This window comes from Schistocerca piceifrons, chromosome 1, assembly GCF_021461385.2.
Source record: "Schistocerca piceifrons isolate TAMUIC-IGC-003096 chromosome 1, iqSchPice1.1, whole genome shotgun sequence".
NCBI classification, from domain to species: Eukaryota; Metazoa; Arthropoda; class Insecta; order Orthoptera; family Acrididae; genus Schistocerca; species Schistocerca piceifrons.
Genome location: NC_060138.1, coordinates 1,023,575,724 through 1,023,600,279, shown reverse-complemented (window position 1 = coordinate 1,023,600,279; position 24,556 = coordinate 1,023,575,724). Strand labels below are relative to the sequence as shown.

General features: G+C 38.9%; 1 protein-coding gene across 1 annotated transcript in view; it reads right to left on the bottom strand.

Moving 5' to 3' along the window:
* Positions 1–22,982, bottom strand: part of LOC124795901 (GPN-loop GTPase 1) — a 52,771-nt gene extending 29,789 nt beyond the window's left edge. Inside the window, exons 1-3 of the mRNA XM_047259984.1 lie at positions 22,534–22,982; positions 2,025–2,389; positions 1,708–1,937 (exon numbers count right to left, since the gene is read on the bottom strand). Of these exons, the coding sequence (XP_047115940.1) occupies positions 1,708–1,937; positions 2,025–2,389; positions 22,534–22,792 (854 nt within the window). The 5' untranslated portion in view covers positions 22,793–22,982. The remainder of the gene's footprint in view (positions 1–1,707; positions 1,938–2,024; positions 2,390–22,533) is intronic.
* Positions 22,983–24,556: the final 1,574 nt, after the last annotated feature.

Below are 24,556 nucleotides of genomic sequence, written 5' to 3'. Positions count from 1 at the left end.
ATAATGTTGTACTTGCAGCCAAAAGCAGAGAAAACCTACAGTAACAAAATGACAAATGTTATGATTGACTCCGACCATATGGCCAATATACAAACACCCTCAAAACCAAATACTTGGAAACCATGCAAACACCTGATTCCATTAAATTAAGCAACAGAACGCTAGAAACAGTAAACAAAATTCTGTAACCTGAGATCTGCATACAAAATAACAAGAACATAAATGGTGCACAAGCCAGAGTCAATATAGTTGGAATGCAAAGGTCCAAAGTCATTGGAGTTCTATGTGATTTGAAAATTCTACTCCAACTTAAAGCCTAATTATATTGAATATTGGTAAAACCTGTCACTGTATATGACAGTGTCTGCTAAACCAAAAATTGTTGCACAATCCCTCCAGGTGGTGAAAATGTGGATGCTGTCAGATAACAGGAGCAACTTTGATTAACTGTATAAGCAGTCCCATCAGACAGCAGGTCAGCGTTATGTTAGTTATTGTGAAAATGTGCAAGGTGGTACAGGCATGTACAGACAGCAACTCTGTGCACAGTGATTAAGTCTGCATATCAGCATAATGTGGATGAACAAAAATGGTGGAGACACTCCAACACCCAGAAGATGCATTTAATCAAACCAGAACAAACAGTAGTAGCAAGACAGCTCTACTGTCCATGAAACACCTGGTAAATATACAATGAAGTAAAAATGTGTCAAGTTACTTTCTCTCAATCTTATATATTTTGTTACTCTTATCTAGCCCAGATAAGAGAGAATGGAGTAAAAGCATTTTACATCTTATGGTAACAACTCAACTCAAAACATTGTGATCTTAAATTTGGTCCTAAGAATGTACCACTTCCTCTAGCATACATGTGATAAACAATTACATAACTGAAATCAAAGGAATTGTGAAACAGAACAACATACTGTTTTTTGAAAGGAATAACCAGACACGACTAGCCTCTACTATGCCATGCCACAGTCCACAAGTGGTTTGCAAAGTATAAACACAGGTGGAACACATTGAAATCTTTCACTGTTGATACATCACACAGCTGAAATATGGTAATACTGAACATGAACAAATCACTGATAGTGAAAACAAAATGGTCATATTCTTTAGAGTGATGAGAATTTTTTAATGTACATATTTTCCAGCAGAACACAGATTTTATTTGAAAAATTAAGCAACAAATGAGAGTGATGGTATTCTTTTTATTCTGATTTCTCTTCAGTCCATGACTCACTTTCGTACAATGCTGCTTCTGAGGTGACATTTCAACGCTTGTACATAAGTATTTCAACTGATGACTTAGGGTGCCATGAAATAATCCATAACAAAATTAACCCACATCTTAACAATGAATAAGTAAAGACAACCATCCATTGCACATAGGACACTTTGACTAGTACATATTGTACTGCACTGTATACATACACAAGAACAAGAAAATCATAACTCATCTTATGAGACATAGTCTGCATACATCCCTTTCTATTACGCTCAAAAACAAAAAAAAGTTTGGGCTGTGTTACAATGTCCAAATTCTTGTTTATGTGCCTTTCAACAGCTCAGCACCTCCTCTGAATGTTGAGTACTTTTTTTTAAACTCATTTCATTTTTCTTACTTCCAAAAATTCCCCATTATCCTATTAATTACATATTATGGATTAAGTGTGATAAATAAAAAGAGAACTTTTGACTCACTGTTCAAATTCTTCAGCTGCCTTTTCTACCAAATGAAAAAATTCATCCATACCAGCACCACTAACAGCTGACACTCCAACACTCTTCAGTGTGCTATAGAATTCATCTAAAGCTAAAGACATCGACCTTGTTAAATTTGATATATATGTCGTTTCAGATTCCAGAGCTTCCTGGAAAACCTCAAAGTCTTTCATCCATTCCACAGCATAACTGTGCTCCACAATGTCAACCTTGAAAGCATCAGATGTAGTTACATAAAATATGTTACTAACTAACAAGACAATGAATAACTTTGCAATTAGAAAAATAAATCTTACCTTGTTCATTGCAACAATGAAAGGTAGTTTTGTTTTGTACAGTATAGAACATGCATACAGCATATTCGACATAAAAGTGACAGGATTAACACTTCGAACAGTGTCCATCACATAAACAACAACAGTAGGAAACGATGAAGCCAAAGCTTCAGTGACTATGTTTCCTGATGCTGACCATGTAAATACTTCAATCTGCCCAGGAGTGTCAAGTATTGCCAAATCATACTGTGATCCTGCTTTTTCAAGCAGCGACACAACTTGGCTAAATTTTGTAGCAAACAGGTTCAGTGATGTTACTATGCCACCATTGGGGCCAAGGCCGTATTGCTTCATGACCTCCTTGTAGTTCACTGTATCTCTTATATCTGTAAGAACAAAGAAACCATGGTAAAATATGTAGAATGAAACATATATTTTCATTTTAAGCATATTCAGTTAATTTTACAAGTAAGTATTAACTCCAGTAGATGATAATTCCATAAGTAAAATAATATGCAGAATACATACAGCTGATAATTTTGGGATACATAATCACAACTGCAGCTACAGTTAATTGTCACCAAGTTTAGCTTTTTACTGCAGGTGGCACTGTCATATGATTCCAGAATCAAACTGCAAGTCTTCTCAAAACTTATTAGGACCTGTGCTGTCTTCTACAAAATGCCACACAGTTTTCTCATATGTAACTAACTTGCCTTATGTTTTGTGTCAAACAAATGTTCCTGTTCATAATTTCAGTGTAAACAATCAGCCTGCATTAGATATATTTAGCTTCTAAAGCGTTAATAAAAAAATTGGTAACTACACCGACAGGCACAAAAAATACAATTTCTTAAAAACTTTTTATTTTAAATTCCAAACACTTTTAATGACACTAGTCTACTACTATTTTATAATAAAATATTGTGGTTCAGTCCCATCTACAAGTTTAGCAATGAAAACAGATTATTATAAACAATTAAGCCACAGATGCAGAAGTAACATGACTGGCTTCACATCTGAAGCAAATTTTGATGAAGCTCATGAAGGTAATGTACCTCTGTTTCAGTTTTCTACACATCACAGACCTCTCTTCGCATCTTCAAAACCTTGTATTATCCCCTACTCTTGTACCAATAACAGCATCCACTCTTTCTGGCATGCTCGTGATTAATTCTTCAATGTTCTCTAGAGAAATCATCTAGCTTTCGGGAGGACTCCTGCAAGGTCTCTTAATAGTGCTGATGGGTCCTTCTCCCCAACTGCTATCCATGCATGCTCAACAGTATCCAGATTAGGGCAACAAGCAGGCCAAGTCATAGTATGAATCTCTCCTTCATACAAGAACTCTTCTCCGAACGGTTCTTTCACTAACACTCACTCCTCGAACTTGGTAGAGCCAGTTTCATGCCCCAACAAGGTGGTGCGATGGTTGTGGATAACTTGAAGTTGAAAGAAGTAGTTATCTCTTGCTGATGTGGTCCTTCTCGGGTCTGAACTTGGACTCCTTGCATAGCCTCCAGTTTCCCTGTACCTTCGCAGGGTTTTGGAAATTGTGGAAGGTTTAGTTCTTAACACTTCCACAATATACTGCATGCTGCAACCATTTTCCACCACAGCAACAGCTTTTGTATGCCTTTACAGGACATTTACTCCAGGAAGCTGATTGCCACAGCCACATAAAAATCCTACCAACATGTATCATTGAACAGGAAAAACTACAAGGTACAACAATAAAAGCTACAAGAGTGGGAAAACATTATTGCCTCACACCCAGTGATGTGTTTTCAGGTTGCAGGAGTAGTTCAGCATGCTTTATCAAGAAATGTGAATAATCTTATGTCATGCCCCAAGCATGACTTACAAACTAACTAAATTATGCTATTTATCTTCTATTTGTAGTATTATTTCATTTCTGTAATCGTGATACCTTCATAAAGCACTTAACTGATCCCTCTACAACTACCTAAATATCAACTATTTACAGTGAAAAGAGCTTCCTAAATAAAGTGATGGTATCATGATGGAGAATTGGCCTAAAATATTCTTGTGGAGCAGGCAACCAAATCACTAAACAGAAACAATGAGCAGGAAAATGTTACATTTTCATTTCGAGCAGATGGTGCCCCATAGTTCTTTATAAAAGCTGCTGATATAATGCTTTATTTATATGACCAGTTTCAGTCATCTGCTCATCATCAGGTTCTTAAAAGTATTCACAGCATCATGTTAGGTGAAACATAAAATTGTTATCATCAAGTAATAACAATACAATGCCATCACACTGTAATATAAGTTACATTGTGAATCTATTTAACATAAATGTGTACATTCCATAGCACAGTTTTTACACACTGGATGTAGTTTGTACTAAGATATGATGACAGTGTATTGTTCATGGCTTTGTCACTTAATGATTTTATATTTCATGTAACATGATGCTGTGAATGCTTTTATGAACCTGATGATAGTCAGATGACTCAAAACTGGTTGTATAAACAAACTATTTTATCAGCAGCTAAAAGCAGTTACATGACATTTTTTCATTTTAATTTTGAACACTGACAGTGAGTAAAGTTACAGACGTTGGAGATCCAATTTTTCAGACTCTCTCTAAGCTTTTTTCCCTTTTTCTTTGAGTTTTGTACCATTCTCATGACCTGCGCACTGAAGACAATAGCCCCGTTCCCTGGGAGAGCCAACATTTTAGCACTGCACAGTGGTTGCTCAAGCATGCACTGAGTTCACACCTACAGATGGCGGGTGGCAGTTCCCAGTCACTTGGAAACCAGAGATCTGTCAAACCTGTATCCAGCAACAATGTCAAGTTCACTGACTAAGACACTTGCTATTTGGCATCACTGCAAGCCATATATGGTTTACTGATGTTGCAATGTGACATTTACCGTAATATGGTTCTTTTCATTTTTATTAAACAACTTGGTTACAATCATGTTTGGCTTGTACATTAATTTGTTTTTCTTGTTTTCTTTATCACAATGCTGTTCTTTTTGTGGAAACACTTCTGGCAGCAAAATGGAATGCCATTTGCTTACAGAATAATTGTTCACTACCTTTTACATTTGTTTTGGAAATTGACATTCCACTGTTACATTTTGTTTTATTTATTTTTATTTATCTTTCATTTTCTGTGGCTATTTTAGAGGGAGTCATAGTCCCATACTCAATGAATCATTCTGGCCATTGGCCAAGCCATAAGGCTGGAATCTGGCATCACCACTAGTTACAGTGAAACAAAATTGGGAAGAAATGTGATATACAGTGATTATGTACATATTATGAATGTTTGCATTCTTTTCTACAAACATGGCTACCTTAGATTATCATAAACCAACAGATGAAAGACACAGATACCATACTTTGCTTTATCCACAACATGATGGTTCTGTGTGTGATGTCATACGTGCACAAACAAAAAGTTAACGAAACACTGACAATAATATTTTTGCTTAAATATTATTATTATTATTATTATTATTTTGCATGTAGGCTGTGGTGACAAACTGATCTTTAGGGTAGTCTGATGTCAACATTAGGTTAAAAGGTGACAGTTTCTTACGAGCAGGTGAAGCTAACAAATGTGATCTGTAACGCTTGCTTCGGTATGTACGTTACACAAATTAGATTTCCACATCTACATCCATTCTCTGCAAACCACTATGAAGTGCATGGCAGAGGGTACATCCCATTATACCAATTATTAAGCCTTCTTCCTATTCCATTCACGTATGGAGTGTGGGAAGAATAATTCTTTGAATGTCTCTGTGTGTGCCGTTATTATTTTAACCTTATTCTCACTATTTCTATGTGAGTGATAAATAGGGGATTTTTAGTGTATTCCTAGAGTCACCATTTAACGCTAATTCTTGAAACTTTGTTAACACTTTGTCAGGATAGTTTACACCTATCTTCAAGAGTCTTCCAGTTCAGTCCTTTCATTACCTCTGTAACACTCTCCCGTGGATTAAACAAACCTGTGACCATTCGTGTTGCCCTTCTCTATATACTTTCAATATCCCCTGTTAGCTCTATTTGGTACTGGTCCCACACACTTGAGCAATATTCTAGAACTGGTTGCACGAGTGATTTATACGAAGTCTCTTTTGTAGACTGATTTTACTTCTCTAGTATTCTGCCAATAAACCAAAGTCAACCACCTGCTTTACCTGTGGCCGAGCCTATGTGATCATTCCATTTCATATACCTACAGAGTGTTACACTCAGGTGTCTGGATGAGCTGACTGATTCCAACAGTGACTCACTGATGTTATAGTAATAGGATACTGTGTTTTTTTTTATTTTGTGAAGTGCAGAGTTTTACATTTCTGAACATTTAAAGCAAGTTCCAAATCTCCGTGCCACTTTGAAATCTTATCAAGATCTGACTGAATACTGATGCAGGTTCTTTCAGGTAGTACTTCATTACAGAAACTGCATCATCTGCAAAAACACTGATGTTGCTATTAATATTGTCTGCTAGGTCATTAATGTACAATATGAACAGCAGGAGTACCAACACACTTCCCAGGGGTACACCTGAAGTTATTTCTACATCTGATGATGACTCTCCATCCAAGATAACATGCTCTGTCCTCCCTACCAAAATGTCATCAATCCTGTTACAAATTTCACTTTACACCCCACGTGATCAAACTTTTGACAGTTAGTGTAGATGATATACTGAGTCAAATGCTTTTCAGAAATCAAGAAATACTCCATTTACCTGACTGCCTTGATCCAAAGCTTTCAGTATGTCATGTGAGAAAAGTGCAAGTTGGGTCTCACATCATCGGTGTTTTTGGAATCCATGCTGGTTGGCACTGAGGAGGTCATTGTGTTCAATATACCTCATTACATTTGAGTTCAGAATATATTCTACAGCAAAATGAAGTCAAGGATGTTGGACAGTAGTTTTGTGGATCACTTAAACTACCCTTCCTGTAGGTGGGTGTGCCCTATGCTTTTTTCAAAGAATTTGGCGCTATTTTTTGTTCATGGGATCTACAATAGATTATAGTTAGAAGAGGAGCTAACTCAACCACAAATTCAGTAAAGAATCTGACAGGGATTCCATCAGGCCCTGGAGCTTTGTTCAATTTCAATGATTTCAGCTGTTTCTCAAAGCCACTGGCACTTATACTTATTTCACTCATCTTTCCACTGGTATGAGGATTAAATTGAGGCAATTCTCATGAGTTTTCTTTTATAAAGGAACATTTGAAAATGGAGTTAATAATTCCAGCTTTTGCTTTGATACCCTAAATCCCCCCACCCCAATGAACCATGGACCTAGCTGCTAGTGGGGAGGCTTGCGTGCCTCAGCAATACAGATAGCCGTACAATAGGTGCAACCACAAGGGAGGGGTATCTGTTGAGAGGCCAGACAAACATGTGGTACCTGAGGAGGGGCAGCAACATTTTCAGTAGTTGCAGGGGCAACAGTCTGGATGAGTGACTGATCTGGCCTTGTAACATTAACCACCAGCCTTGCTGTGCTGGTGCTGCGAACTGCTGAAAGAAAGGGGAAAATACAACTGTAATTTTTCCCGAGGGCATATATCTTTACTGTGTGGTTGGTTGATAATGGCATCCTCTTGGCTAAAATATTCCTGAGGTAAAATAGTCTCCCATTCGAATCTCCAGGCAGGGACCATTCAGGAGGACATCGTTATCAGGAGAAACAAAACTGGCATTCTATGGATCAGAATGTGGAATGTCAGATCCCTTAATCGGATAGGTAGGTTAGAAAATTTAAAAAGAGGAATGGATAGATTGAAGTTAGATATAGTGGGAATTAGTGAAGTTTGGTTGCAGGAGGATCAAGACAAAAGCAAATAGGGGTAATGCAGGAGCAGGTTTAGTAATGAATAAAAAAATGGAGCACGGGTAAGCTACTACAAACAGCACGGGTAAGCTACTACAAACAGCTTAGTGAACGCATTATTGTAGCCAAGATAGACACGACGCCCACGCCTACCACAGTAGTACAAGTTTATATACCAAGTAGCTCTGCACACAACAAAGAGATTGAAGAAACGTATGATGAGAGAAAAGAAATTATTCAGATAGTGAAGGGAGACTAAAATTTAATAGTCATGGGGACTTGAATTTGATAGTAGGATAAGGAAGAGAAGGAAAAGTTGTAGGCGAATGTGGAATGGGGATAACGAATGAAAGAGGAAGCCGCCTGGTAGAATTTTGCACAGGAAATAAATTAATCGTAGCTAACACTTGGTTTAAAAATCATGAAAGAAGGCTGTCTACACCGACGAGGCCTGGAGACACTGGAAGATTTCAGATGGATTATATAATGGAAAGCCAGAGATTTAGGAACCAGATTTTAAATTGTAAGATATTTCCAGGGGCACATTTGGACTCTGACCACAATCTCTCGGTTATGAACTGTAGATTAAAACTGAAGAAACTGCGAAAAGATGGGAATTTAAGGAGATGGGATCTGGATAAACTGAAAGAACCAGAAGTTGTAGAGAGTTTCAAAGAGAGTAATTAGGGAACGACTGACAGGAACAGGGGAAAGAAATACAGTAGAAGAAGGATGGGTAACTTTGAGAGATGAAATATTGATGGCAGCAGAGGATCAAGCAGGTAAAAAGATGAGGGCTAGTAGGAATCAAAAAGGGTTCAAATGGCTCTGAGCACTATGGGACTCAACTGCTGTGGTCGTAAGTCCCCTAGAACTTAGAACTACTTAAACCTAACTAACCTAAGGACATCACACACATCCATGCCCGAGGCAGGATTCGAGCCTGCGACCGTAGCGGTCGTGCGGTTCCAGACTGTAGCACCTTTAACCGCTCGGCCACTCCGGCCGGCTTAGTAGGAATCCTTGGGTAACAGAAGAGATATTGAATTTAATTGATGAAAGGAGAAAATATAAAAATGCAGTAAATGAAGTAGACAGAAAGGAATACAAACATCTCAAAAATGAGATCGACAGGAAGTGCAAAATGGCTAAGCAGTGATGGCTAGGGGGAAAATGTAAGGATGTAGAGGTATATATTAGTAGGGCTATGATAGATACTGCCTACGGGAAAATTAAAGAGACCTTTGGAGAAAAGAGAACCACTTGTATGAATATCAAGAGCTCAGATGGAAACCCAGTTCTAAGCAAAGGAGGGAAAGCAGAAAGGTGTTAGTAGTATATAGAGTGTCTATATAAGGGTGATGTACTTGAGGACAATATTATGGAAATGGAAGAGGATGTAGATGAAGATGAAATGGGAGATATGAAACTGTGTGAAGCATTTGACAGAGCACTGAAAGACCTAAGTCGAAACAAGGCCCCGGGAGCAGACAACATTCCATCAGAGCTACTGATAGCCTTGGGAGAGCCAGCCCTGACAAAACTCCACCACCTGGTGAGCAAGATGTATGAGACAGGTGAAATACCCGCAGACTTCAAGAAGAATATAGTAATTCCAATCCCAAAGAAAGCAGGTGTTCACAGATGTGAAAATTACTGAACTATCAGTTTAATATGTCACTGCTGCAAAATACTAACATGAACTCTTTACAGGTGAAAGGAAAAACTGGTAGAAGCCGAACTCAGTGAAGATCAATTTGGATTCTGTAGAAATGTTGGAACATGTGAGGCAATACTGACACTACAACTTATCTTAGATTAAGGAAAGACAAACCTATGTTTCTAGCATCTGAAGACTCAAAGAAGGCTTTCGACAATGTTGGTTGGAACTCTCTCTTTCAAATTCTGAAGGTGGCAGGGATCAAATACAGGGAGCGAAAGGCTATTTACGATCTGTACAGAAACCAGATGGCACTTATAAGAGTCTAGGGGCATGAAAGGGAAGCAGTGGTTGGGAAGGGAGTGAGACAGGGTTGTAGCCAATCCCCAATGTTATTCAGTATGTATACTGAGCAAGCAGTAAAGATAACGAAAGAAAAAACCGGAGTAGGAATTATAACCTAGGAGGAGAAACAAAAACCTTGAGGTTTGCTGATGGCACTGTACTTCTGTCAGAGACAGCAAAGGACCTGGAAGAGCAGTTGAACAGAATGGACAGTGTCTTGAAAGGAGGATATAAAATGAACATCAACAAAAGCAAAACAAGGATGATGGAATGTAGTCATATTAAATTAGGTGATGCTGAGGGAATTAGATTAGGAAATGAGACACTTAAAGTAATAGATGAGTTCTGCTATTTGGGGAGCAAAATAACTGATGATGGTCGAAGTAGAGAGGATATAAAATGTAGACTGGCAATGGCAAGGAAAGCCTTTTTGAAAAAGAGAAATTTGTTAACATCAAGTACAGATTCAAGTATCAGAAAATCTTTTCTGAAAGTATTTGTATGGAGTGTAGCCATGTATGGAAGTGAAACATGGATGATAACTAGTTCGGACAAGAAGAGAATAGAAGCTTTTGGAATCTACATCTACATTTATACTCCGCAAGCCACCCAACGGTGTGTGGCGGAGGGCACTTTACGTGCCACTCTCATTACCTCCCTTTCCTGTTCCACTTGTGTATGGTTCGTGGGAAGAACAACTGCTGGAAAGCAAGAACAACTGCTGGAAAGCCTCCGTGCGCGCTCGAATCTCTAAGGTGCTACAGAAGAATCCTGAAGATTAGATGGGTAGATCGAGTAACTAATGAGGAGGTACTGAATAGAATTGGGCAGAAGAGGAATTTGTGACATAACTTGACTAGAAGAAGGGATCGGTTGGTAGGACATGTTCTGAGGCATCAAGGGATCACAAATTTAGTACTGGAGGGCAGTGTGGAGAGTAAAAATCATACAGTGAGACCAAGAGATGAATAAACTAAGCAGATTCAGAAGGATGTAGGTTGCAATAGTTACTTGGAGAAGAAGAAGCTTGCGCATTGAGAAGCATGGAGGGCCGCATCAAACCAGTCTCTGGACTGAAGGCCACAACAACAACACCCTCAATTTCAGCTCCAGTTTCATTCGCTAGAGACTGGACACTAACTTCAGTGCCACTAACAGCCTTTACATATGACCAGAATTTTTTTGGTTTCTGTGAAAGATCATTTGACAGTATCCTGCTACAGTAGTCACTGAACACATCACACATTGCTCTCTTGGCAGGTAAATGCATTTCATTCAGCTTGTCTCTATCTATAACCCTACGATTTGTTTTGCACCTGTTTTGCAACAATCTCTGTTCCTTAAGAAGTTTGTTTACTGTGACTGTATACCATGGAGGTTCCCACCCATTATGGACTTTTCTACTGGGCACATATCTATCCAGTGCGAGGTCAATAATTATTTTAAACTTGAGCCACAGTTCCTCTATGTGCTCCTGTCCTGTGCTGAAAGTTTCAAGTTCCTCACCGTGACATGACAATACTGATTTTTTAAATCTAGTTTACTGAAAACATATACCTTTCTGCTTTGTTTAGTTGCCCTTTGTACTTCGGTAATCATTATTGCCATGACCGTGTCATGATCACTAATGAAAGTTTCAACATGGACATTCTCAAAGAGTCAGGTCTATTTGTTGCTATTTGATCCAATACATGTCCATTGTGAGTGGGATTCCTAACTAACTGTGCTCGGTAGTTTTCAGAGAATGCATTTTGTAAAGTTTCACATAATATCTTATCATGTCCACCACTAACAAAACTGTAATTTTCCCAATTAATTGTTGGATGATAAAAGTCTACCACTGATGATTACAGTATGACTGGAGAACTTACATACTAGTTCAGATTTTCTCTAAAGTTTTCGGTAACATCAGGAGACAAGTCTGGTGGGCGACAGAAGGATCCAGTTAGCATTTTATGCCCATCCTTGATAATGCGTCACGCCAAACAATCTCACACGCAGCTTCAATTTCTACCATCTAACATGCAGCTACAATTTCTATCTTGGTGGATTTGAGTTTCTTGTCAACTGCGGAAAATACACCACCCCCATTTCCCATTTGCCTGTCCTTTCGATAGAAACTTAAATTTTTCCCATGAATCTCACTGCTACCAATTTCAGGTTTCAACCAGACTTTTTACCTGGTATAATTTGAGCTTCACTGCTTTTCACAAGCTCTTTAAACTTTGGCACTTTGTTGCAAATACATCAGCAGTTTACCATTAGGATTTTTATACTCTCACCTGGGAGGCATTTCTTTCGATCTCACACATTGGATGGAGTGTCACCTAGTCTAAAATCATCTTTGTGTGCAACCCAAACAAAGTCAGCTACCTGAGGTGTGTAGAGCACACCTCACCCATTTAGAGGGAACCTACAGTTCTCAACCCTATGTGCACGTCCAGGAAGCCACAGCCTAGCTTGTCACAGAACCTTAGAAGTCTCTGGTTCAGTCCTTGCACTTAACTCAGAACCAAGGGCCATGATCAGTTCTGAGGACAATGCAGCAAATTGTGAGCATTGTTGAAACTCCATGCACAAGGCTGGTCTTCTCAACCTCCTCTGTCAGTCGCCGGAATGACCCAAGCACGACCTTGGAGCCGAAATGACAAGCATCACTTGTTCCAATGTGTGCCACAATCTGCATTTTGTTGCACCCTGTCCCCTCAATGGCTGCTGGAATAGCCTCTTCAACATGTTGAATGAGGCCTGAAGGCATACGCTCTGAGTGCACTTGGTGTCCTTTCGTGTCCCTTGCTGCCATTTCCCTAAGAGGTACCACCATTCGCCCTACTTTTGCACTGCTGATGATTAATAGGCCTTACCCTTTTTTGTTTCTCTCCTCTTGACACTGGATGGAATAGGTTTCCCCAAAACAGGCGAACTGAATCCCACTGGCTCAGTTTTGCTGAGAGAGAGCACCTCAAACTTGTTGGTTAGAGAGATTGGCACAATACCCTGAGTCCTCCCTGGTCCCCATCCACCTGATACAAGATGCCTATATCTATCATTAACATGCAACTCACAGTAAAGTGGATGAGTAATGACAGATGCTGTACTTTCTGATGAGTCATTTATGTCTGCTACTTTGATGATGTAATTAGTCAAGGGTGATACACAGTACTGAAGGCCCAAATTAAACCACACCCTGCATCAATCCAAGAGTTGCATTATGTTCCAACAACAGAGAGATCTTCTTGGAGAAACTGCATGTTTCAATTAGATGAGAGTAAAAGAAATCAGCATAAATTGGATGATTCTCCATAATTCCACACCCCTCTTTTTTTGAAAATCTGTTCCTCACACTCAATAGGACTTATACACAATGTAATAACTACTATTGTGGCAACTAATAAGTCTGCTGTTACGGAACCATGATTCATTTGAAAATAAGACACATTTTAGAAGACAGTGTCATTTTCTAAGAAAATCTGACAAAAAATTGCTGGTGCACTGAAATCATGGACTTGGATCTCCTGGTGTAGTCACAGGTGGTTTGAGGGGGAATTTGCCACATAACAATACCATGCTGATGTTGGTCTTTTGTGCAAATACCCATGTGCAAGAGAGAGGGTTGTGCTAAACAGCAGCCTACACAATCTCTTAATTGTGACTATAGATCACTCTATGGATTCTTATCAGGCCAAGTTTTTCCCACGAACCCAAATGTCTGACGCCTCCAAATGAAATGACTATTAGTTTTTGCCTATCTGGAAGACAATAATTATGCAAGCAATATATTATTAAACCATAATGTCCACGTACAGAAGGATAGTCAAATACTCATCATTCAAATATTCCTGCAAGGAGTATATAAGCTGCTCCTTCTGACCTTAGTCGAGGTGTGGAGTTCAAAGGCTGTTAACAGTTTCTGGAGGCTTATGTTGTGCAGTCTGGAAGATTGGACAAAGGATTTGACTTCCATTTCATCAAACCGAGAGCCCACTGACCTAAACACTGCACTGCCTAGTACAGTAAGGAGGTCAACGGAAGCGTCCAATTCCACCCGTCTGGTTAGATCTGTGAGGTAACGGTGTTGTGGTGTGTGACAACATCACTACAGCATGAAGTTTTTGAGTTGGTTGTGTCTGTAGATGTTGTGTTGTATCTGCTGGTGCCCCTTGGCAGTGGATGTGAACATGCTGAGTTTAATGTGTAGTACTGGGTTTGGTTGTCATCATGCTAACATGGTTTTGAAATATGTAGCTGGTGCGGTAACGTGGGTTGTGGAAGTGTTTTCAGTGAGTTAATAAGGTTTTTTTCTGTTTATGTGTTTGGCATTTTTGTTATATCTGATTAGTTTGGTGTTTGTTGTGCAGAAAGAAGTCAAATTTTTTTAACTGTCATAATCCGTATTACTTCAGGCAGGAGGGGGGGGGGGGGGTTTACATTCATAGTCTCGGATGTTATTGAATTTAGCATATGTTAAAATTCAGGAGTACGTAAGAAACATGTATTTTTTGTTTTCTCCAAAAAAATTCCTGACTCAAGATACAGGCTGCCAAAGATGACACTGCGAACACCATTTCGAAGATGCGAATTTCGGAAAATTGTTTAAAACAGTTCTATATATTTTATTAGAGTTATTTATATTTGAAAGATAATTTCTTTATGATTACAATGGTATCCTCCATTTTGACATAACTGTCAAAGTTCTTTTCCTGTCGCCTTTTGAATTTTTTTTATAATTTACAGAAAAAATGTTTTTTTCCCAAAAATACCAATCCTGAAAAGTTAGATATTTTTATGTTGATTAGTAGATTAGTACCATGTAGTACTATATTCTCTGTAAAGGAGAGCTTCCACTTTTAAGTTAAAGAGTTTTATTTTTAAAAAATCATTTTTTTAACTTTCAAGGGTAATGTATGTTTTCACTGAAGTTGTTTCTTACTAATTTCTTTGTTACAGTGTTTATTTTTATTGTCTTTGTTGCAGTTATTTCTTAATAACTTCTTTATTGCAGTTATTTCTTTTCACTTTCATTGTTGCAGATATTTCTTAAACTTTGTTGTAGTTTCTGTCAGTTTCTTTGTCGTGGTTGTTGATTGCAGGTTTCTGTATTGTATTTGTTCAGTGCTAATTTGTTTACTGAAGAGGCTTCTAAGAAATCTGAGACCATCCAGTGAGTTCTGTGTTTTCGTGAGAAATTTGCCAGTTGACACAGTAGCAGCGTGTTTTGTGAAAAGGACTGTTTGAAATGACTTCTGACTGGGGCCACTGGAGAGTGAAGTGTGCTCACTATATCCATAAAAGAGTGATATACAGGGTGTCCCATTTATCTTCACCACCCTAAATAACTGTTTGTCCAGATGCAAATTACAAAATGTTTCAAGCAAATTTTCTTTAGCCGTCAGGGGGACACCAATCAGCATGACTGCCTTCGTTGTAGCTTTGTTTTTTGCAAAGATATGAATAGTGGTATGACTTTTTTAAATGGCACCCCGTATTTTTTATTCAGTAATTCATTTCCTCTCCTAAAGACCTATTCAAAAATGTATCACAATTAACTATTCACTGAAACACAATGTTATTAATTACATAACGCAACACTGACTTTGAGCCTGGAATCACAAACTTGTTCACTTGCTAGAGTTGTCAGAAAACATATGAAAACCAAGTAAAAACATAACAAAAAATTGACTTTGACTCTCCTGTACCATTGCCCAGGAGTAGAACATTCAAAGGTGCTCAACGTGGTGACCATGGACAAAGATACACTGGTGAGCTCGTTGAATGAAAGAATTATTTACTGCTTCCAGTGTCGCCTGCTGAAGAGAATTACAAGCAAGCACGATATGTTCCTGCATGTCCTCTGGTGTTGTTGGAATATTGTGACAGACAACATATTTAATGCATCTGCAAAGAATAAGATCCGGAGGATTTAAATCAGGAGACCTAGCAGGCCAAGTAACTGTTCCACCTCGACCAATCCATCTGGCAGGATACCTATGGTTCAAAACATGACGTGCACACAAGGCATTATGTGCTGGACACCCATCATGTTGATACCACATAAGCATCTGGTTCTTAGAGGCACTTCATCCAAAAGAGGTGGAAGAATTCGTCTGAGGAAGTTGGCATACACTGTGCCATTTAGACTACCATTGATTAAATAAGGACCAACAATTGTAGTATCAAGCATCCCACACCAGACGTTAACTCTCTATCGACACTGATGCTCCACCTACCTAAGTCATCGTGTGTTGTCGCTGGAACAATAATGCATGTTCCCTGTATTTACCTGTCCTTTGTTTGAGAAGGAACATTCATCGGTAAATAGAACATTGGAGAAGAAGTTTGGGTTGGTGAGGATTTGCTGCTGTGCCCACTGACAGAACTGTACACGATTCTGGAAATCATTCCGATGCAATTCTTGATGTAGGTGTACATGGTAAGGATGGAATCGGTGACATGTAAGAATACGTTGTACACTGATTTTAGGAATGCCAATCTCATGTTCAAGCTGTCGCGTGCTCACATGTGGATTCATAGCAACGGAAGTGAGTACAATAACACTGGCAGCTTCGTCTGTGCGAGTACCATGATGATTGCGTTGTCGTGGGTTGAAATTCCCGTTTCCTGAAGCGTCGCAAGAAGACGACAAAATATCTATCGGGAAGGTGGGTTCTCGTCAGGATATCGCTCTCTGTACAGTTCCGCTACCTGCATAGCATTTTGCCTACCTTCAACAACAACAATAAAAGAAACGTTATGTCGATGCTGTTTGTATGAAGGACAGCCTTTACTGTATGCCCACTCTACACAACAGTATTTAAAAGGACTAAACTACTGTACTAAATGTACCCGTATGTAAGAAAACAGTATTGTAATTACTGTTCTGCTAACTTACATTCCCCATAGACGAGTAGCTTTTCTACCTTCTCTTTGTTGGTGTACATTCTACTCATACAACTCTTCAACTGATGATAGTTGACGGAATGATGGGTGTGCATTCTACTTACGTTTACATTTGTCCTCTGTCAATGTCAGCATGTGGATGTGTTCCATTACCCCGAGTACCAGCACTAAGTGCTGGGAGCATCAATGTCAATGTTGTGTTTTGTAATTAATAACATTGTGTTTCAGTGAATGGTACACTTTGATAATACATTTTCGAATAGGTCTTGAGGAGAGGAAATGAATTACCAAATAAAAACTACAGGGTGCCATTTAAAAAAAGTCATACTGCTGTTCACATCTTTGTAAAAAACAAAGTTGCATCAAAGGCAATCATGCTGATTGATGTGCCCCTGATGGCTAAAGAACCTTTGCTTGAAACATTTCGTAATTTGCATCTGGAAAAACAGTTATTTAGGGTGGTCAAGATAAATGGGACACCCTGTATAAGACAAACAAAACAACAGACTTTGTTCAGGTTGGGAATAAATGTTCTTATTTGAAGACTCTGTTTTAAAGTGAAGATGTTTCCAGTGATAACTTTTTGTGTTCTAAATGTCTTGACAGAATAACAACAGTGATAGTATCTGAACAAGGTGAAGCCTCCTATGGTGCAGATGATGCAGATTTTGCATCAATAGAGGAAGAATTAAATACCCTGAATCAGTCAACCACAGAGGTAGGTGTTAGTCCTGTTAAGAAACTGTGGACAGTGAAGATGAGTCATAAGCTCTATGCATCAAGAAAGTGCAGAGAAATTACTGAAGATAAGGATGAATACACTACAGCAAAACTGACCACACTCTTCAAAATAGAAATTCCATCTTCAGAAGAAAATGAATAGAGTGCCAACAAAAAAGACACTATAGTTGTAACAGCTGAAGGTCAAAAAGTTGTGAGTATGAAGAGGTACATAACTCACAGTATTAAAGAAACTTTTTGCAATTTATAAGAGCAACTATACAACTTCACATATGGGAAGATCAAAATTTTATGCTGTACGACCTAGATGGGTGGTTCCACCCCTCCTAGAGATGTCTGTTTATGTATGTACTATGTAAATTTTGAACTTCGTGTGGTAACTTTGAAGAACTTGCTGAAACATGTGACATATGACACCTTAGTTGCGCGTGTGAAGTCATTAGTAGTCTGTGATGTAAAGCAAGAGACTTGTTCATTTCAAGAATGTGGTGAATGCCCTGGAAAGGGAGGACTGTCTTTACAGAAACTTGGCCTGGAAGGTGTAGCAGATAACTCTTCGGAAATTACATATGCGACATGGGAGGGAAATAAACCAATTAAGAAAACTGTTGCCTTTGACAGTTTCATTGATGAACTTGGTAAATGGTCAGTGAAAGCAGTCACACACCAGCATCTGAAGAAATTGCAACAACACATTGCAGAAGTGAAAGGGTGTGTAAGGCTGAAGAATTATATTTAGTGCTTCACTGTGATTTTGCTGAGAACTGGTCTGTAATTCTCCCACAAGAAGTACACGGGTGTCATTGGAGTAATGACCAGGTTCAATTTTTACAGGAGTGACATATTTTCAAAACAAGACCACAAGTGTTGCAGTTATAAGTGATGACACAGGACATGACTCAGCATATGCTTTGCTAGCAATGCGCAAAATTCTTCAACTGCAAACAGGGGCAGAGAAGATCATCATTATTTCTGATGGTGCTCCTAGTCATTTTAAAAATCGTTACCTGCTGTTTGGACTGAGTAAGTTGCTTGTGCCAACTGACTGTGTATACAGTGCTACGGGTCCCGGGAAGGGGCCTTGTGATGGTATAGGAGGCCTGCTGAAGCACCATGCTGCAAAACATAATCTTTCCAGACCAAATACAGCTGCAATTCAGACTGCTGAAGATTTTACGAGAGTCGTGAAATCTTACGCATCCACAGCCCTCATTCTGTTCTCCAAAGAGGAAATTGAAGAAATCCGTGAGCAGAAAAAAGAAGAAGGGTCCAAACAAGCTACTCCTGTGAAATGAATTCAGAAGACACATTTTTGGACTCAAAGTGATGGGTGAACTCATATTGCATGCACTTTAAAGAGCAAGAAAGAAGAAACTTAGTTTGTTCAGTCAACACCTCAGAACAGCAGGATAATATTCAGATACACAATCTGAGAAGGGGGATGTTTGTGGTGAGTGTGTATGGCTGTGACTGGTGTACTGCAGAGATTATTGACACCAGTTATGAGTTAAACAAAATTGTGGTGAACTTTATGCTACCACATGGACCATCTACTGGATATTGGTTTCCAGCTGAAGGACAGCACAACGCCATCAGTACTGACTTCCTGTACACAATGTTTCGAAGATTGTATGTGCTCTAGTTGCTATTGGTTCAACAACAAGGCATCACTCTATATCAAAGGACAATACTGAAGCAGTGGAACACATTTTTAGTTCACTGAATGCCTAATTTCAGTACAAAACAGAGTGCACAGAAGTTATATAAATTGAAACCTTTAAGTCACTGGATCTTTCACATACACTTTGGAAACATTTAAAATGCTTGAAAAATGAGTCTCTTACTCATCCTTCAAAACTAAAATTATTTTAAATAAGGCTAGGTTTGGATTTTTATGAGTGTGTTATGTGATAATGTGGTAATAAAACAGTTTTTATGTATAGTAAAAATTTCAGTTGTTTATAAAACCTAAAAGTGGAAGATTTCCTTTCCAGGGAATGTAAAACTATATGGTAGTAATCAACAGAAAAAAATCAAAATTTTATGGAATGGCATTTTTGAAAAAAAAATTTTTTTCCCCTAAATTACAAAAAAAGTTCACAATGCTATAGTAAAAGAACTTTGACAGATAAGTCCAAATGCAGGATTTCTTTGTAATCAATCATAAAGCAATTATCTTTCAAATTAATAAAAAACAGCAAACCTAGAACTGTTCCAGAGATATAGCATTTTAATTTTTTTTTCCAAAATTCACATCTTCAAAATGGTATGTGCAATGTCATCTTTGGAAGGCTGTACCTCAGAGCAGAAATTTTTTTGGAGAATACAAAAAAATTCGTCTTCCTTACTTAGTCCTTCATTTTAACGTATGCTAAATTCAGTAAGATCCGACACTATGAAGGTAAGATTTTTTTCTAGCCTGCCTGAATTGATATGGACTATGCCAACTGCTTTTTTGTTAGGTATGGATATGGCAGTGAAGTTCCTGAGTATACCATTAAGTTCTGAGATGGGTGATGATATGATGACTGTCACACACTTTCTGCAGATGTTCGTTCTTATTGCTGAATATGTTATTAGGTGTCATGTTTGTGGCAAGAACATGAGGTTCTCGAGAGTGCAGGAGGCTCAGGTCCTGGATATGTACATGTGGCATTGTGTGTGTGTGTGTGTGTGTGTGTGTGTGTGTGTGTTGCCAGAGGCTTTTATTGGTAAGTAATTATTATTTAGGTTTTTCATTCTATAGTACTTGTGATGTTTTGTGTGTCATATATTTACAGTTGGTCACTTGGGTTTTAATTGGTGTAGTGAATCCGAGGTATTTGGGTTTTTAAGTTGTTGGGGCTTTGGTTCCATTTTTTGGAGTTGTAGGTGTTGGTTTTTTGGTATCGATAGCTGCGGTTGCGCTATATACATCAAGGGAAATCTCCGATTCCACTTTTTGGGCTTGTAGGTCTTGATTTTTGGTATCAGCAGCTGCGCCTGACCTATATAGGTCAAGAGAAGTGTCAGATTCCTGTGGTTTTGTTGGTGTAGCAGACTGCTATAAATTAATTTTTTTATATTTTTTGTTTTGGGGTCGAGTGATGTTCTTTTATTGTTGTTTATTTAGCTTGTCCCCGCCCTAAACCCCCAATTTTCCATGGTTGTTTCATTAGTTTCATTTTATTTTTGAAGTGAGACGTTATTGTGCCATTCTTATTTGTGTTTACATTCGTTGGCATGTGTATGTAGTGATATCATTGTCGTCATTTTGCGTATGCTGTAAGTAGCCATTTCTGCCACACTGATGATGTCATGGGTCAAAGGAGATGGGTGGAATCTGATGCTTCTGTAATGCCCAGTAAGGTACAAAGTGTTTGGTTTTGAATGGGCTGTTTCCAACATATACAGCATTAGTAATGTATGTATTACTCAAGTCCAGAATTGTTTTACAAACTCATACTTGTTTTCATTTTCTAATTAATTAGGACACTAAAAATTTCCTGTCTCTTCTAATTCAAATATCCCTCACATCCTTGTCACGTTATCCTACACTAGGAGGTACAATTAACATTTGTCTGAATAAGTATTAATTTTCAATTGTAGAGTTGTAGCTAGTGACTGCAGTTAACCCGAAACTGCTTCGTCAGGCATTGTAACATAACAAATCTATACAACAAAGAATAAAACTAAATACAACATTGAAAAATGGCTTGAGGCGCTAGCATTTCTCTGAATTAATGTCCAAAAAGTCAAAACACACAAAAAATGTACTGAACGTAAGGGGGAGGGGGATTGTCGAAATAAGTTATAACAGTAACTTTTGAAAACATTGCTGGAAAATAATAGTGATCTGACAGATAATTACGATACTAATCACTCTTGAATGCAAAGACTTATTAAAAACCGAGCGAGTTGGCGCAGTGGCTAGCACACTGGACTCGCATTCGGGAGGACGACGGTTCAATCCCGCGTCCGGCCATCCTGATTTAGGTTTTCCGTGATTTCCCTAAATCGCTCCAGGCAAATGCCGGGATGGTTCCTTTGAAAGGGCACAGCCGACTTCCTTCACTAATCCGATGAGACCGATGACCTCGCTGTCTGGTCTCCTTCCCCAAAACAACCCCCAACCCAACTTATTAAAAATTAATAACACATCAAAATGGTAACTGGTTCCTATTTTATCAGAAATCAACTACAGACCAGTCTCATCAGATGGTGAACAGAGACAACAGCTTGAGCATTACTAGGTGCTGGAGGACACCACTGGTAACTGTTCACAAGATGATTTTTGATAAAATCGAAACCAGTTACCATTTTGACATGTGAGTATTAATTTTTAATAAATCCTTGAGATCAAAACTGATTAGTACTTTAATTTAATAATTTGTAATAGTGGGTTACTGACTACAAGTTTCAGTGCACTTTTACACTGTTTTCAAGAGACATCATCCCCGCGACTAAAAAATTTCATGTAGCCTATCTTTGTTTACAGGTTGTATCTGCAAAAAACTGTATGGATTGCTAACGACCCAAGTAATAAAAAGTTGTATCTCCTTAAGGTGTAGAAAAATTACAAACTTATGAGTGTAACACTTATCCTGATGGTGCTGTACCCTACCATTTAATCTACAAGTAAACAATGGAGACAATGTGTCATGAAAAATTCACAAATCTCATTTTTTTCTTTTTACACTGTTAAACACTTACGGTGCTAGACTGACGTATAGTTATGAAAAACATCGTTCAATTACTCTGGACTAGTAGAAATTGTTTCCATGGAACTTGATTTGCTTAAGCAGGCCTAACACTAATGTCGATATACATTACCCATTAAATTTATTTATTCTGTTAGAACCTATTAGTACACAGAATGTTCACGCATGTTGAAGGGGGAAAAAATAAATCAATATTTCATCAAACTAAACACTTTAGCTGGTACTACACTGTATCGCACAAAATGCTTTTTTTCTTTGTAAACGTATTGAAGAAAAAATTATGCAATGTTTTATTTCACTACAAATCATTTCAACGTTACACTAGTAGAGAGATGAACTTACCAATATTTGCTGGATAGGAAACCTCATGACAAGCTGGATCGAGATTGATCACATAGGGAGGCTTCTTCTTCGCATGTAAATGCAATGTAAGCCTCTGCACAAGAGTTGATTTTCCTGATCCTGCCATTCCTAGGATAATCAGGCAAACTGGAGTTTTCCGCTGTATGTTCTTTGCGGCATTTTCTTCCGTAGTCTCTTTCATGTCGATTTCGGCAGATGAGCACTGCTGCGAACTTTCTGCCGAGTCCATAGCTTGCATAATTTAAATAATTTGAGGAAAGCACTCAGACAAAAACACGTATTTATATAGTGAAACGTGTGACTACGCCATATCAACAACTAACGCACATCCTCAGTCTTCGTATGACTTCGTTTACACAACAAATAATCCTACTACATCCAACGCGTATAAACACGACTCCATAACCAAAACAAACTTGTATAGGAGAGCACACAGCGATATATCGAAATATCGATACATAGGAATGGGTAATTTCCAAGAATATTTGCCTATCGAAGCCGCGGGCTCCAAACGATAGATATCGAACTTGCGATTCTAAATCGATTACGTGACTGTGGTGGCGGGCGTTATGACAAATTATTTGTGAGATGCTAGGAAAGCCCAAACGATTTATGACGGTAGTGAGCGGGATGTATGGTATTGTTACCGTTTCTTCGGCCGATTACCTCAAGTCGAAGAATCTAATTCCATGCTTATGAAATGTAGAAATTAGTTTGAATTTTTGTCGGAAATGTGACACTCTACCCATATTTTTGCGTGACATTGGCAGAGTTACGGTAAAAAGGGAATGCTTCCCGTAGCATACACGTCAAATGGACTTTCTCATGACGATAACGTTGAAGACGAGTAAGTCGTTTCCTTTTTAATTACAGCTATTTTAGTAACGCTCTTCCTTTGTTGTTGCTGTAGTGGCCACGATAAACATGCTCATAGCGCCCGCCCCCACAGTCGCGTGACCGATTTAGAATTTATTTTAACAAGAGGTGGAGCCCCTCCACGCCCATACCGGCATGATGGCCATCTCAAGAGGTCTACTGCCATGTCTGCATAAGGGTTAGTTTGTGAGGTGTCGCAGGATGTGGGTATAGCGATGTTTGCGTACGTCTGGTTATGGTTAACCATCGATACGCGCTCATCTGCAGATAGATTGGGTCGAAAGTCGAACAAAGGGTAGCGGTTTGAAGGGCAGAGGAAAAAAAGTGCCAAGGCAAGAGCCAAGGGGAAAAAACCTCTGGGTTAGTTGGGTCGGGTAGTAAGAGCAGCAGCAGATTTCTTGCTGCCTGCGACAGGTCATGCAAGGGTAGGTTTTGTTAGTAGTGGGTATTATGGATGTCGATACCTTTGATGTTGTGCGGTGCTGTTACTCGGCGGCTGCTGCTGGATTCCGGTGTTGATCTCTTGGTCAGCATCAGCAAACTGTAACAGTTTCACGATCGTTTTGTGTCCGATAGGTCATATATCAGATGCACACTGTGGGGTGACGTTGGTGATTTGTTTGTGCGTCAGTGGCGAGCTCCTCGGTTTCCCTGCTGTAGCCTGTTGGTCGTCTTTAATAGTAGCTGGTATATCCAGTCAACGTTGCTGATATGCAGGGGCTTGCCGACGTTTGTCGCTTGTTGGTGTATGGTAGCTTGTCATAGGTGGTTATGCCCTAGCTAGTAGTGTCTTTGGCCGCTTAGGCTTCTACCTATGGTTGTGATCATAGTTTCCCAGAGTAAGGATGAAAGGATTGTTCGAGTGTCTCGAGTTCCTGTACAGTCGTGTGGCGTGTTTTTTGAATACTTCCTTGAGGGTTTCAAGGAGGTATTCATTGTGCAGATCCACAGTGCGTGTGTAGCGTGGAGCATTGTTAATGATTCGTAGCACTTTGTTCTGTATGATCTACAGGCGGCGCAGGCGTGTAGGAGCTGCATATCCCCAGACGGGAGCTGCGTACGTCATCAGAGGTCTAATCCGTGTCATGTATATGGACCTCGACTCCCTCCTATTCAGTGTACTTTC